The sequence below is a fragment of the Ctenopharyngodon idella genome, chromosome 14 (genome assembly GCF_019924925.1).
Source record: "Ctenopharyngodon idella isolate HZGC_01 chromosome 14, HZGC01, whole genome shotgun sequence".
Classification (NCBI taxonomy): domain Eukaryota; kingdom Metazoa; phylum Chordata; class Actinopteri; order Cypriniformes; family Xenocyprididae; genus Ctenopharyngodon; species Ctenopharyngodon idella.
This window is the reverse complement of record NC_067233.1, coordinates 31,489,212-31,505,121: the sequence shown is the minus strand read 5'-3', so window position 1 is coordinate 31,505,121 and position 15,910 is coordinate 31,489,212. Positions and strand designations below refer to the sequence as shown.

Here is a 15,910-nt window from a genome sequence, read left to right as displayed (position 1 = left end):
AAAATACAGAAGAGCGAGCTCGGCAAAAGGCATATTCGAAACCACGGCGAACGCAGTAAAAGCTGGGAATGCGAGCCGACACGTTACTGTTGCGCCACTGAAGACGTTGAATTGTGCGCGTCTTTTATTAAACTTGATATATAATAACGAGTTATTATGTCGAAATTTGAAATAACGAGGTATTATGTCAAAATAGCGAGTTATGTCAAAATAACGAGTTATGTCGAAATAACGAGATATTGTTGAAATAACGACTTGTGTCGAAATAACTTATGTCGTAATAACGACTTATGTCATAATAAGGACTTATGTCGAAATAACGACTTAATATCTCGAAATAGCGACTTAATATCTCAAAATAACGACTTATTAGGTCAAAATAATGAGATAAGTTTTCTTTTTTTTCCCTCCCCACCATAAGTTTTCTTTTTCTTTTTTTTTTTTTTTTTCCTCCATGCGTTTCAGGGCTTCCATAATTTCTTAACTGTTTACGTTCACTTAATGACTGTTTATGAGGATACTCGCAAAGATGGGAATTTTGACACATAAGTATTTGTATTTGACTGTTCAAGCCCAAAAAGGTGACAAAAGAACTCAGAGCAGTGGCTTCATCATGTACGCACGTCTCTCAGACAATGCTCAGAAACCATCTCATAGAAAGCACGCACATATACCGAAATGAGCTCTCTTTCACTGCTTATTGCTATCACATTTTTTTTGAACCGCAATGCTTAAACGCATGCAAACGATAAGCTTTCATGACCAACAATGTCATTAAGCATAACTGTAATAAAGATGATAGTCCAAAATCTCTACTGGTTGACAAATTTATACCGGTTAATCGTGTCTGCCAGTATATCACCCACCCCTAAGTTAGCCTTTTTGTTGTGTTTTTCCCCTTTTTTTTTACATAGATGTAAAAATACTGTAACATAGAATTATGTTACATTGTGTCTAGAACTATGATTTTGATCATACTTGCATTATCATGTAAAATTCTCCCCTTTGATGTTTGTGCTTGTGTCATTCTGTTTTTACAGAAATTATTCAGTAATCAGCCAGGAAAAAGCACATCCTTTTCCTCTTCCTCATTCTCACCTTTTATTGACCCTCGTTTGCTGCAGATATCGCCACCTCAGAGTCCGCAGGAATACGACCAACGTGAGTCCACATATCTGATGCCCACTGACATGTAAAAAATGTCAGTGTATAAATCACATGTATAAATCTCTTTCTCTGTCTGTCAGTGAATGGCAGGTGTGAACCGTGCATTAGACGGCCCCACAGGAAGGGCTCCGTGGTGAATGTCAACCCCACCAACATTCGACCTCAGAGTGATGCCCCAGAGATTCGCAAATATAAAAAGAAGTTCAATGCTGAGATCCTCTGCGCTAGCCTGTGGGGTGAGACATGTTCATATTCACACATCACACTTCAGAAATACATGTAGTGCTGACTTTTGCTTTTAATAAAGACTATTTGCATGTTCCTGCTGAAATCAAATGTAAAAGAATAAAATAAATTAATGTCATACGAAATAAACACCACACATCCCTGCTATGACATCTGCTCAGTAAGGAATCTTTAAAACCACTGTAAAATTTGGAAAAGTTCACTTCATGTTCACTTCACTTTATATTATAGAACATATAAAGCTGATATGAAATCTACTTTGTAAATTTTTCATATAATACTATGGAGCAAAATACCTACTGTTTTTAATCTAAATCAGCTGTCTTCTGAGAAATATTGTCCTGTCTAGATTACAGATTATTTTTTCACACATCTTTTCATTATATATTTTGACCTTTGTTGAATATTGTTACTATTTTATTATGGAATAAAAACCTTTAGCCAAATTTCCACATAAAATAATTGGTTTCAGCACTATTGAAATCAGTACGAAGAGTCCAGTCATTGACTGCTCAGAATGATTGTAATTATATCTCATATATATGTTAGGTTTATTTCAGTAAGTTTGATGATGCACACATGACCCACATCCTGCTACATAGTGTAGACACACCCACCTTAGTAAAGATCTCAGTCACATCTGTACATGAAATGACAGACTTCCTGTGTTAATAACTCTAACTGAATAACTTGTAATTTCACCCATATATTACATGACAACTATTTAAACATGCTATTATTGTAATGATGGGTCGGCAGAGCGGGGATCCATTTGCAAGCTTTATTAAGAACAGTATTTACACAGGTAGACAGGGGCAGAGGCAGGAACATAAACAAGGACAGGCAATGGTCGAGGCAGGCGGCAGACAAACAGAATCAGGGTACAGGCAAGGATCAGGGCAGGCAGCAAACAATCACAGTCCAGGAAACAGGCAAAGATCAGGGCAGGCAGCAGAGAATCACAAAGAATAAACAATCCAACCGGAAACCAGGAAACAGTCCACAAGAAAACGCTTAGAAATGATCACAACAGCAAATCAAGACTTCGCAATCAGGTGGTGTGTGTGTGAGTCCTTTATAGTCCAGGTAGTGTGCTAAACTGTATGTGGCAACAGGTGATTGGTGTGTAGTGTGCATGTGATTGGCAAGGAGAATTATGGGAAATGGAGTCCAGGAACTGACAGGAACAGACAGTGATCGTGACATAACGCCTCCCTTCCGGAAGGTGCGTCCTCGCGGCGTAAATGGCACAGCTAGGGAGGGGGGGTGGGTACATTGGAGACCTGTTGGCAGATGGGAACGGGGTCTCCAATGCAGGTCCAGGAACTCGGGCAGCCATGGCGGGTCAGGTGCCACGGGCGGCCACGGCGGGTCAGGTGCCACGGGCGGCCACGGCGGGTCAGGTGCCACGGGCGGCCACGGCGGGTCAGGTGCCACGGGCGGCCACGGCGGGTCAGGAGTGTCGGGAGGCCACGGCGGGTCAGGTGGCTTGGGCGCCCACGGCAGGTCAGGTGGCTTGGGCAACCACGGCAGGTCAGGTGGCTTGGGCAACCACGGCAGGTCAGGTGGCTTGGGCGGCCACGGTAGGTCAGGTGGCTTGGGCGACCACGGCAGGTCAGGGTCCGTAGCTGGCCACAGCAGTTCACAGGCGGTTGAAGGCCGTGGGCGTGTAAGGTCCCCACCCGCAAGCTCAAGTAATTCGGAGGCCGCTGATGATCGCGGCCGTGCAGGGTCCCCACCCACAAGCTCCCCACCCTCAGGTATATGGCCCCCCCCCAAAAAGTTCTTGGGGAATTCAACGGAGGCCGTGGCGGTTTCGTGGGTAAGGAGCTCAAGCGACGCCGGTAGGGCAGAAAGCTTGGGTGGCGCCGGCAGGGCAGACCAAGGGGGCTCCGTGACCATATCAGGGAGAGCGGGCTGCTCGGTGACGGCCTTCGCGGGTGAATCAGGGAGAGCAGGCTGCTCTGGGATGGCAGCGGGCTGCTCTGGGACGGCAGCGGGCTGACAGACTGGTCCAGGGTCGAAAGAGCTTGAGTGCGACCTCCAGGCACGCAGGACCGCCAACACGTTGAAGGTGAAGACAGCCCTCTTAGCCATGACAGGACTGACAGGAAGAGCATGCAGGGTTGGAGCGGACTCCCGGGCTGGAGCGGGCTCTGGAGCGGACTCACTGGCTGGGACGACCCCTATGTTCACAGACACTGGCGGGGCGGCCATCTTGCCCGTGGGCACTGGCAAAGCGGCCATCTTGTCCATAGCATCCCGAGAGTTTGAGTGCATAGCAACCGGCGAGCTTGAGGGCGTCGCAACCGGCGAGCTTGAGGGCGTCGCAACCGGCGAGCTTGAGGGCGTCGCAACCGGCGAGCTTGAGGGCGTCGCAACCGGCGAGCTTGAGGGCGTAGCGGCCAGCGGGCTTGAGTGCGAAGCGGCCGGCGGAGGCTTAGGAATGCCAGCCGCTCGTGCTGAAGTCAGCGGTGGATCAGCCACACTGGAACGCAACCCACACCGCTCCCAAACAGATCCAGAGACGTGATGTAGATCTAGAAGATCAGTGGAGATGGGACGTGACTCGGGAAGTTTAACTTGGTCTTGACTTGGCATTGTAGTAGTGGTGGCCGCCATTTTGTGAGTGTCATCTGGCGCGGCAGCCATTACACGACCAGACGAGGTGTCGCATTCCTCCGCGACACCCACAGTAAAGGGAGAGCCCACATTCAATAAAGCATAATCCAGAAACTGACTTAGAGATGAACGGGGTCCCTCACGAATGAGTTGTTTTTTAAGTGGCAGGTTAACACCCTCACAGAAAAAGTCTATGAGCACGCAGTCCGGCAGATCTGACCAATAAGCAATGTTCAAATATTCCGTGATATAATCCTCTATCGATCGTGTGCCCTGCGTGAGTCCTAATAACAATTGTGCAATGTTCCTACCGGGCCATTGTTCTTCAGGAAAGCCGCTGGATCCATGTGTCGGCGAAGTCTTCTGTAATGATGGGTCGGCAGAGCGGGGATCCATTTGCAAGCTTTATTAAGAACAGTATTTACACAGGTAGACAGGGGCAGAGGCAGGAACATAAACAAGGACAGGCAATGGTCGAGGCAGGCGGCAGACAAACAGAATCAGGGTACAGGCAAGGATCAGGGCAGGCAGCAAACAATCACAGTCCAGGAAACAGGCAAAGATCAGGGCAGGCAGCAGAGAATCACAAAGAATAAACAATCCAACCGGAAACCAGGAAACAGTCCACAAGAAAACGCTTAGAAATGATCACAACAGCAAATCAAGACTTCACAATCAGGTGGTGTGTGTGTGAGTCCTTTATAGTCCAGGTAGTGTGCTAAACTGTATGTGGCAACAGGTGATTGGTGTGTAGTGTGCATGTGATTGGCAAGGAGAATTATGGGAAATGGAGTCCAGGAACTGACAGGAACAGACAGTGATCGTGACAATTATCAAGAGTCTTTTCAATGTGTATTTTTTGTTTTGTGGCCGTATTTCAGTGACTTAAAGGGTTAGTTCACCCAAAAATGAAAATAATGTCATTTATTACTCACCCTCATGCCGTTCCACACCCGTAAGACCTTCGTTAATCTTCGGAACACAAATTAAGATATTTTTGTTAAAATCCGATGGCTCACTGAGGCCTCCATAGCCAGCAATGACATTTCCTCTCTCAAGATCCATTAATATACTAAAAACATATTTAAATCAGTTCATGTGAGTACAGTGGTTCAATATTAATATTATAAACTGACGAGAATATTTTTGGTGCGCCAAAAAAACAAAATAGTGACTTATATAGTGATGGCTGATTTTAAAACACTGCTTCAGGAAGCTTCGGAGCGTTATGAATCGGTGTGTCGAATCATGATTCGGATCGCGAGTCAAACCACCAAACTGCTGAAATCACGTGACTTTGGCGCTCCGAACCGCTGATTCGACACGCTGATATGACACTCTGATTCATAATGCTCCGAAGCTTCCTGACGCAGTGTTTTGAAATCGGCCATCACTATATCAGTTGTTATTTTGTTTTTTTTGGCGCACCAAAAATATTCTCGTCGCTTTATAATATTAATATTGAACCACTATACTCACATGAACTGATTTAAATATGTTTTTAGTACATTAATGGATCTTGAGAGAGGAAATGTCATTGCTGGCTATGGAGGCCTCACTGAGCCATCGGATTTCAACAAAAATATCTTAATTTGTGTTCCGAAGATTAACAAAGGTCTTACGGGTGTGGAACGTCATGAGGGTGAGTAATAAATGACATTATTTTCATTTTTGGGCGAACTAACCGTTTAAGTATTTTGTTTTTTCAATAACCACGCATAAACGTTATTATGTGTAATGACGTGTAATGACACTTTTGCCATTAATATGTTTATAAGCAACTGAAAAAAGCACAAATGTCAGGGCATGTCACAACTTCTCCAGGGCCCCAAAAATCCTCAGACCCCAGAGGGTTAAAGATATTGCATGCAGTGAAAATGCTGTTTTATTTAGTATAATTGTGCTGTTGAACAAGAAGATCTGTGTCTTTCCTCACTGTGACTGCTGTGTGTTTAGGTGTGAATTTGTTGGTGGGCACAGAGAGTGGCCTGTGGCTGCTGGACCGCAGTGGTCAGGGCAAAGTTTACTCTCTCATCAGCCGCAGACGCTTCCAACAGATGGACGTACTGGAGGGCCTCAATGTACTCATCACTATATCAGGTACATACTGTACTTAAAAAACTTTACTACAACAGATATTTTCATTATATTTATACGAGCAAATGAATGAACAAAATCAAAAGTTTTTGACAAATCCTGCAAGAGATTCAAAAGGGAAATATGAATAATTAATCATAACTTGTTATAATTAATTATAAATATTTGAATCAGTTAATCGAATTAAGCTGATGTAGCTGAATTAATATTACAATCAATTAATCTGTTTGGCCAGCGAACACTTGGTATTGATCGTCTATCAACTCTTCAGAAAGGATATTTTCCGTGGCCACAGGAAAATAACTCTTTCTTAGCATGTAGCTGTGATCTTAATCGTTATCAGTGACATTGGTTAATAAGCAGATCAGAATCAACTCGCATGAATGTGCACACAAGTTTTATTTAACTAAATCATGAACACAGCTAGACTAAACACACAGACATACACAAATCACGCATACATAGGGAATGAGAGAGTGGAAATGAATTTGAACCGTAGCATAACAGAGGAATGAAGCTATGAAAAGAGTCATTTAATGAGCTGGAAGAACCATCAGTTTCTCACTATAAAGCACCTTTGTTAACAAAGGAGTTCAAACTTAATACTAAATCGCTGTTTAGTGTTCAAATGTACGATACTTGCAAATGCCTTAGATGTTGAGGAGTGTCCGGATCTGCAGGCTCAGGAAAAAATTCTTGATGGTTCGGTCCAATGGTGCTGAAGTTGTAATCAATAACTTCTGCATTGAATGAAGAAAAGACGACAAACTTGCACTGTTAATTTGTGTCCATTTATACTCTGATAAATGACATTATGAAGTCTGCATGTTGTGAAGATTGACTTTTACAATTGTGTGTTGGATCGCTCCAGACGCTACAATAGCTTGAATGTAATTTATACTTTATTTCTTGTGGAAAGGTAAGAAAAACAAGCTGAGGCTGTACTACCTGTCCTGGCTGAGGAATAAGATCTTGCGTAATGATCCAGAGGTGGAAAAGAAACAGGGCTGGACCTCAGTGGGAGAACTGGAGGGATGTGTCAGCTACAAAGTAGGTGAGTGCAGAGCAAGACAACATTTTAAACATGTCTCTGTTGCAATGGACTTTACCAACAAACATCAGTGTGCTACATCTCAAGCAGTTTTACTGTATACGAGAGCTAAACTCATTTTAGTCCAGGCATTCAAGGTAAGCCACTAAAAACATTCTAAGTGTTATAATTATAAACACTGACATTTATTATAATACACTGCATGGAAATACCTAGTGAACTCAATCTAGCAAACCAGAAGAGGAAGTATTATCAAGTAATAAGTAGCCGGACAAATAGTAAGTCTGGATCAAAAAGGCTCATCTTTTAAAGCAATAGTTCACCCCAAAATGAAAATAATCCCATGATTTACTCACCCTCAAGCCATCCTAGGTGTATTTGACTATCTTCTTTCAGACAAACACAATCAGAGTTATATTAAAAAATATCCTTGTCTTCCAAGCTTTATAATGGTAGTAAATGGCCCTCCTGATTTTGCCTACGCAAGTCAACTTGCGCCAAAAGAGTAACTTCTGACACAATGTGTGACGTAGGATGTAGGAGTAGCGTAAGCTTAGACACTGCTCGCGGTTCAAACAAATAGGGCTGGGCAACAAACTCAAGCTCCTCTTCTCTTATATCAAAATCCTCCGATATTTCTCTTTAAAAATACTAGTTTTAGACTTCTAATTCCTGACCAGTGTTATGTTTTGCTCTATCCTCTGCGCTTCCGCATTCATCAACGCGTCATGCGTCAGGTCAGAGGTTACTCTTTTGCCATGAGACGATTTGCATAGACCATCTCCCATTTTTGGGATTTCAAAATCATAAGCGGCATTCAATACCATTATAAAGCTTGGAAGAGCCAGGATATTTTATAATATAACTCCATGATTATGTTTGTCTGAAAGAATATAGTCATGTATACCTAGGATGGCTTGAGGGTGAGTAAATCATGGGATCATTTTCATTTTTGTGTGAACTATCCCTTTAAGAGTGATTTTTGGTGGTTGTATTTGTAATCACAGAATGACACACAATAATAGAGCAAATTCAAATTTCATGTCATAATTGTGGTCAGTTCTTTTACACTAATGGAAAACAGCATGCATTTAAACGGGTATGTATGTACTATAATAATGTAGGCTAGAATGGTTTGATAAATGTCTTTCTTCCATGTAATCACCATTTTGATTATCATTTAACTCATACTAACTTCTTTCAGTTCGCTATGAAAAAATCAAGTTCCTGGTCATCGCCTTGAGGAACGCTGTGGAGATCTATGCATGGGCTCCCAAGCCATACCACAAGTTCATGGCTTTCAAAGTAAGTCTCATATGTTAGTAGAGATGACCATTGTGAAATGCCAAAATGTTTCTGGGTCATATTTCATAACTGAAAAATAAATAAAAAGAGGAAATTATGAGAAGCGAAAGAGATTGATATTACCACAATGCAAAATTAATTATTACAAAATGCAAAATTATAAATAATAAGTAATTATTAAATTATAAAACATCTGTGCTTCTTAAAGTATTTGTCATTCTGCCCATAAGTTATGCTTTTTAGAAAAAAAATCAGGTGAGCCACGAGCAAGTTAACTGCGTCAGAAAAGCCGTGCCAAAATAAGTCTTTATTATTAAGTCTTTACTATTATCAAAAATCTGCCCCAGTAATCATAATTTGTGTGAAAAGGAACAGAAGTGTTTGGTGTTTTACTGCCACTAGTGTTCATTTCATCTGGAAACCACAGTGAAATTCAAGTATAGGGTTGAAATATAAAGCTCTTAATAGGTTTCTAAGATTACTAGTACAGTACGTCTAATTATTTTTATAGACCAAGGCCCAGGAGGCAGTTATGATCATAACCATACTTTCTAATATGATATTTCTAATTACCTGCTGTTTACTTTTATATATTGTTCCATTTGAAAAAAAGAATAGGGTGGTGTAATGATAGATAATGTAACTGGAAGTTTTTGGAAATGGGTCATTTTTGAGTACGTGTCCTACTTCACTGCTGTCCTAAGAGACTTACTCTACTTCTGACATGAAGTTCTGCCATTTATATTTATAACATCGGCTCAGATTGTTGTCCTGTCCATTTATATGGACATGAAAACATAGTATGTTTACTTTTTTCAAAGAAAATATTACCTGCAACTATCTTCCTCAGTTTGGTGTAGCAATGGGCATCATATTTTGCTACTGCAGTTCTTGACGTATAAATGAAATGAAAAACTTATATGAATTTATATGAAAAAAATTATAATATAAATATGGGTCAGATGGATATCTTGGCCCATTGCATCACACTTTGCATCAGCCATGTTTTAAAAAAAAAAAAAAAAAAAAAAAATACTAAAAACTGAAAACATCAAAGCACTCAAAAGCATTGTGTGCGATCACTTTGCGAAGACTCGAGTCCAGTTCACAAACGCAGACTAGTTCTGGTTACCCTAATAGCAGCTGAACCTTGCTGCCACTAAGATTTTTTTCTTGACACCAAATTAGTTTTTATGCTGCTAAAAATGAACATTCTGGAAAAATGTTCTATATTGATTGCACCATTACGTAATGCATTAAGAATGAACACATGCTCTTTGTGGCCACAAATATCGGACTGTGAGTCGACACATAATTGATTGTCATTCACTCCACTCATGATCTTATATATGTTGTTCCACACATCACCCTTATACGTGATTTGATCATCATGTAAAATCAGGTAATTAAAAGACACTAACAACGCATCAACAGACAAGACAGAGAAGGTTACTTTTAATATGAAACAAAGTCTCATATTTCAAATTTTGTAATTTTTAAAGAAATTTAAACAATAATTTCCATTTTGTGGCTCTTTAATGTGTCGTGACAGATTGCTCTAGCACCTCAGTTCAAGCGGCTCGTGAACCGGTCATGTCTTCCTACTAGTTAGGCCAATTTATAACATCAAATAAACATGAATGAACATCAGAAGGAATGTTGTTTCAACCATGGAAAGACATCAGTACACACCATTTTTCAAGTTCAAGTCCACTGATGTTAATCTACTAACTCCCCTGACTGCTTTGTCTGACAAAACGGTGGATTTAGCATTATGGTTGGTTAGATCGCCTGTCAGTCAAACTCCCGGCGAAGGGTCAATTGCCTCACTGCAATGATTAACTTCTAGATATTGTGGACACAAACAGTGGTAGCTGATAGGAGACAGATCATGTGAGCTCCACTGTCACCACTCTCATTGATAGTCACTGCGTCAAGTCATTCCTCATTTGCATAAAGCTGAAATTTTCTTAAAACAGGCCCACATCCTGTCACCTAGGGTCACTGCTGTTTACCACTGATGTGCACAAGGACAACTCAGTAAACAAGAAACACTTGGAAAGTGTAATTCTCTTAATAAGCATAAATTATGTTTTTGTCATGGCTGGCATGACCTTGTATTGTCAAACTTTGACATTGTGTTTTTTAATATGCCGTGTCAGGTTTGAAAAGTTATTTTAAAGATGAGGAATGCATCCTTTGTGTGCAACAAATTGCTGTCTGATATATCACTCCAAATACTTTCAAAAATGGTTAAACCTTTCACAAAATTTTATATTTTGTAAATATGAATTTTGACGTTCACATAATTGCACATTTATGACCCATAATTGTTTTCTTGAAAGAGTTACTTTCAGAGCTCAAAAAATTCCTATGCAGCCCCAAAAGACCATTTACTGAATCTCAACTGCAAAAACAACTCTGACGTCCTCTGGTTTATGATGTCAGAAGCCCAAAAGCTGTGCTCACACCACCAGTGTTTTCTCTTTCACATTATTGAAGCCGATACTGTATAAATTGATCTCAGTTCCCTTTTTTTGTTCTCATATTAGCTGTGAATATATTGTATCCTGTAACTAAAGATGACAATAACCAAAACGCTGGAAAGTCTTATCACAGTTGACATAACCCAAGTCCAGTGAAGGCACAAGTTCATCTGTCAAAGTGGAGAGCAGTGAAGAATGACTGGATCTAAAACTTTTAGATGACACACAGCTCAAGTGTGTGTGTGTGTGTGTGTGTGTGTGTGTGTGTGTGTGTGTGTGTGTGTGTGTTTGTGTGTGTGTGTATGTGTGTGTGTGTGCGTGCGTGCGTGTGCAGTGCAGAGTAACTGTTGCACTGTATTACGTGACACTATCAGCCCAGTTTGCAGTTCCGTTCACACATCACAAATTAACTGCAAATTTCCTAAAAATGTATGGGTGTGAGTCGGGTTATGGAATTTAATTTGTTTTATGAAGCACAATGTTTACAAAGACACTGTTATTGAAGCAGTTACAAACAATATTAGCCTAATCAGTGTCTTAGTGGAGAAACTCCTCACCTGGAAAAATAAATGAATAATAAAGAATAAAAAAAGCATCATTTTTTGGCAATAGATTTTGTGTTCATCCTTTGTTTATTTCCTAGTAGATGAGTAACTCAGTTGTTCTTTATCTTTGGTCAGTCTTTCAGCTCACTGCCGCAGAAGCCCCTCTCAGTCGACCTGACGGTGGAGAATGGACAGAGGTTAAAGGTCATCTATGGGTCTCACTCTGGCTTTCATGCTATTGATGTGGATTCAGGGACGCCCTTCGATCTGTACCTGCCCAGTCACGTGAGTATCCCAGCAAGCACTTGTCTACACCTGTAGCAGTACAGCTGTCTGTAATTTGATTTTCTTTTCAAGTTAATGTTTGTGGGTCATGCTAGCATGCTAGGTCACTGAGAAAATCAAGCAAACATCCAGTATGTTGTCTGCACTGATGGTGGAACACCACTGAAAATGATTAAGAGCATAAATTCACAAAAACACTTAACTGATACATATGCATACATTAAAACTGCATATGCATATATAAAAACAATCGCAGTATAAAATGTGTCAGTATATTTTATTTAGCACATTGAAAATGAGTGTCACAACTGTCCTGCGATAGTACTCCTAGTTTTATAGGAATTAATAGTTTTTTGTCATTTATTTTGTTGGTAGATAGATATTTTTTTTTTTTTTTTATACAGTCACTTTGCCACTCATTTCAGGACCTTGATGTCAAAACGGTCTTCACTTGTAACACAGGCTGTCAAATTTTCACAACACTGCATTGTGCATTCATATCTTTAAAAAAGCCTTGCACTTGCAGAATCATTTGTTTATCATCATGAATAGGGTTGGGAACTAAGAACCGGTTCTTATCTAGAACTAGTAGTGTTTTTTGAAAGTACCGGAACCGTTCTAAGTTACAGTTCTTGAAAACAGCTCTGGTGTAATGGGTGGGTGCGAGGAGCGTATCCTTTAACAGAGACATCTCACCTCATGAATATTATAGCAATGAATGCACTGAAAAGCCTTCGCGCTACTCATATACGTCAGATATCAATGCAGAGAGAGAGAGAGAGATGCACAAAGCTGCATGATTAATCCTTAAAAGACTGCGTTCTCGATTTCATCACCCACATGATCTAAATCCTAAATGACGATTTGCCCGGGTATATTAAATCTTTGACGAAAATAAAATCGTAACATTCAAATCTGCGTTCACACTGCCACTGATCTAGAGAGAGTTGTCATGTTTAGATATAAACAGCTTCACAATCTTTTCAAGCACACAGTATCATTATTTCTGTGTTACAAATATTCCAATTATCACAGAAGTAGGCTATACAAAAGTTTATTATTCAGATATAAATGCTGATGTCTACGTTAATAGAATAAATCACCTTTTAAAAGTAACTGTGTGCTTCAAATAACGACTGTAATGGTTGCATTGTTACGCCACTAGGTGGCAACAAACTACTGTTAAAAATGTATATATCACTGAATCATTCTTTCAGAAACAAGTAAAGTCTTTATGAATCCAACTTGAATTTTTCTCTGAAAATTTTTTGCAGTTTTTGCCATTTCCAGACATTGTACTTTAACAAAATTCTCCTAGAGATTTTGTTAGATAAACATCATATTTGGTCAGTCTAATCTAAAGGCCTTTGCGACATTAAATTGCGAAGATCTTGAGTTTATACAATGTCCAACCTGCCCCAAACTTCACATGTTTGATAAGCGTCCTGGCCCGAAGACATCTACATGCAAATGTTCAGTTAGTCATAGCGCCACCAGTTGGCAACAGGAAATGGCATGCTTTACACTGTAATTCACTCACTGAAACACATTTAAATATATCAAACATGCTAGAAACACGTTAAATCATGCAACACTTGGCTAAGTGCTAATGTGATTAACGCCACAAAACAGGAAGTTGTTGTAACTCAGGCATACAATGTCCAATCTGCCCCAAATTTCACATGTTTGAGAAGAGTCCTGCCCTGAACACATCTACATGGCAATATTCAGTTATAGTAATAGCGCCACCCACATGCAACAGGAAGTGACGTGTTTAACAATGTGATGCACTAGCAACATACTAAAATATGCAATTGAGTGCTAAACATGCTAGAAACATTGTAAAACATGCTAGCAACACTTAGCTGATGTCACAGTCACCAACACAGTCACCAGCTCAGCACTACATTTCCCAGCATCCCTCCTGATCCACACCTGTGCACCCTCATCAGCACTGCCTTCATATGCCACCATTCCCTTCACTTCACTGTCTGGTCTCGTCAATGAGAAACCACACAAACCCTATCCAATGACTCACCAGAGTGCTACCTTAATACTCACCTGAGATACCTACCTTCTGTTCCTGATCCGTCACTAGTTTTCTGTCTTCCGTCTTCTGTTCCCCATCATTGTCTTCCTGGATCCTCTGTTTATCAGTCTTCATCACCTCTTCACCTGCACCAGAAACACCATTTTAAGACCAGCTAATTCTACAAGCAACTATCATCGGCTAATATCCTTACCTGTTGCTTTCCCACTCTGTTCTCCCTTAATCTGCAATAAAGACTCTTTGTTTGCACTTACCTCGTCTGTTGTGACAGCTGAGTGCTAAAGCATGAAACAGGAAGTTGTTGTAACTCAAGCATACAGTGTCCAATCTGCCTCAAACTTCACGTTTGATAAGTGCCCTGGACTGTAGACATCTACACATCAAAATTTAGTTAAAGTCATATACAAATACAAATGACTGACATAGGAAGGTGCTTTATAATAAAATGTATTATGACAATCATTAAATATTGTTGTACAATACATGTGATAGATATTTCATAATGGTACTACACATAAATACTGTAAATGAGCTAGTAGAGAGAATGTTAATGTAGGGCTGCCCCCTCATAGTTGACTAAACGTTAGTTGACGAAAAGAAGCTTGGTCAACTAAAATTTAATCAGTCGGTTAGTCGCAAAAGAAAAAAAAACTCCACAGGAATTGGCGAAGTCACACAGTGATAGATCACTAGCATGGCCGGTCAATGTGGTAATATGTCGGGCAGAAAATCAGTGTTGGAACATTTTAAGAGGGTAAAGAAGGGCCACAAAAAGGTGACCGGCAACCTCAAACATGACTTACCATTTAAAACATGTAAGTAGTAGCCTAATGTTATCCACTTCACATGGCCGCATGCTGTATCATTAACGTAAACCTAGATAGGCCTAAATGTGCGCTAATATTAGGTGCATAAGTGTTTGTGCGGAAAGTGGAGGCTAAATTAGTACCGCGCTTACTGCACAACGTGTTTAACTTAACTTCCACATTCACTCCATCAGAGCACATCTTCTCAAAGGCCAGCTTCATAGTGAGAAAGAAACGGAACTCACTTCTCCCCAATAATGTGAACAAACTCGTTTTCCTATCTCATCTTATGAGAAGACTGAGATCGGAAAAATTGTGACAGTGAGCCAGGTATAGCCAAATTGTTTATATTATTGTAGTATTTCATTTTTCTGCTATCGGCTATATTTCATTTATTTGTTATTATATAATATATACTTTAGTGCTGTCAGTCGATTAATAAAAAAACAAATAATTAATCGCACATTTTTCTGTAATTAATAGCGATTAATTGTCATTAAAAACATTTTTTTTGTAATCAGTTTTAATATGTTTTATATTGTAATAATTTCACAGTTATTCTCCAAATTAATGTAGAAACAACTTAAAGACAGAATGTTTTAAATATTTGTTTAATGGCATCTTTTTAAACATTAATTATAGACATTCAACATTACAGTATAACTAAAAGCTGTCAATTTTAACATTTTAAAAAAATAACAACTTTTAATTTAAGTAAACTTAAAACAATCTTCACATGAACCCATTATAATAAATGTCATATTTACCTGTGGCCTATATACAGAAATGAAATAAAGTTATCAAACACTTTGCAGTCTTCACTGTATAAATTATAAATTAAATAAATATAATCCTTATTAAAGCTAGAATTTCCTCTGTTACCTTTGTCTTTGATTAACATTGGTTTATTAGGCAACTGGTTTATTAGGATGCTGTAACTTTAAAGGGTTAGTTCACCCAAAAATGATATTTCTGTCATGAATTACTCACCCTCATGTTGTTCCAAACCCGTAAGACCTACGTTCGTCTTTGGAACACAAATTAAGATATTTTTGATGAAATCTGAGAGGTCACTGACCTCCCTATACACAGCAATGTCATTACAAATTTCAAGGCCCAAAAAGGTAGTAAAGACATCTAAAAATAGTCCATGTGACTATAGTTGTTCAACCTTAATGTTATGAAGCGACAAGAATACTTTTTGTGCACAAAAACAAAACAAAATTAACGATTTTATTCAACATTTTCTT

The 15,910-nt window shown here is 39.6% G+C and overlaps 1 protein-coding gene across 3 annotated transcripts in view; it reads left to right on the top strand.

Annotated features, from left to right (window-relative positions):
• si:zfos-2326c3.2 (misshapen-like kinase 1) overlaps positions 1-15,910 on the top strand; it is a 69,140-nt gene that overhangs the window by 40,297 nt on the left and 12,933 nt on the right. For all 3 annotated transcript variants that reach the window (XM_051860348.1, XM_051860347.1, XM_051860346.1), the window contains exons 24-29: positions 1,041-1,161; positions 1,248-1,403; positions 5,992-6,135; positions 7,052-7,186; positions 8,388-8,488; positions 11,655-11,804. In XM_051860348.1, coding sequence (XP_051716308.1) covers positions 1,041-1,161; positions 1,248-1,403; positions 5,992-6,135; positions 7,052-7,186; positions 8,388-8,488; positions 11,655-11,804 — 807 coding nt within the window. The remainder of the gene's footprint in view (positions 1-1,040; positions 1,162-1,247; positions 1,404-5,991; positions 6,136-7,051; positions 7,187-8,387; positions 8,489-11,654; positions 11,805-15,910) is intronic.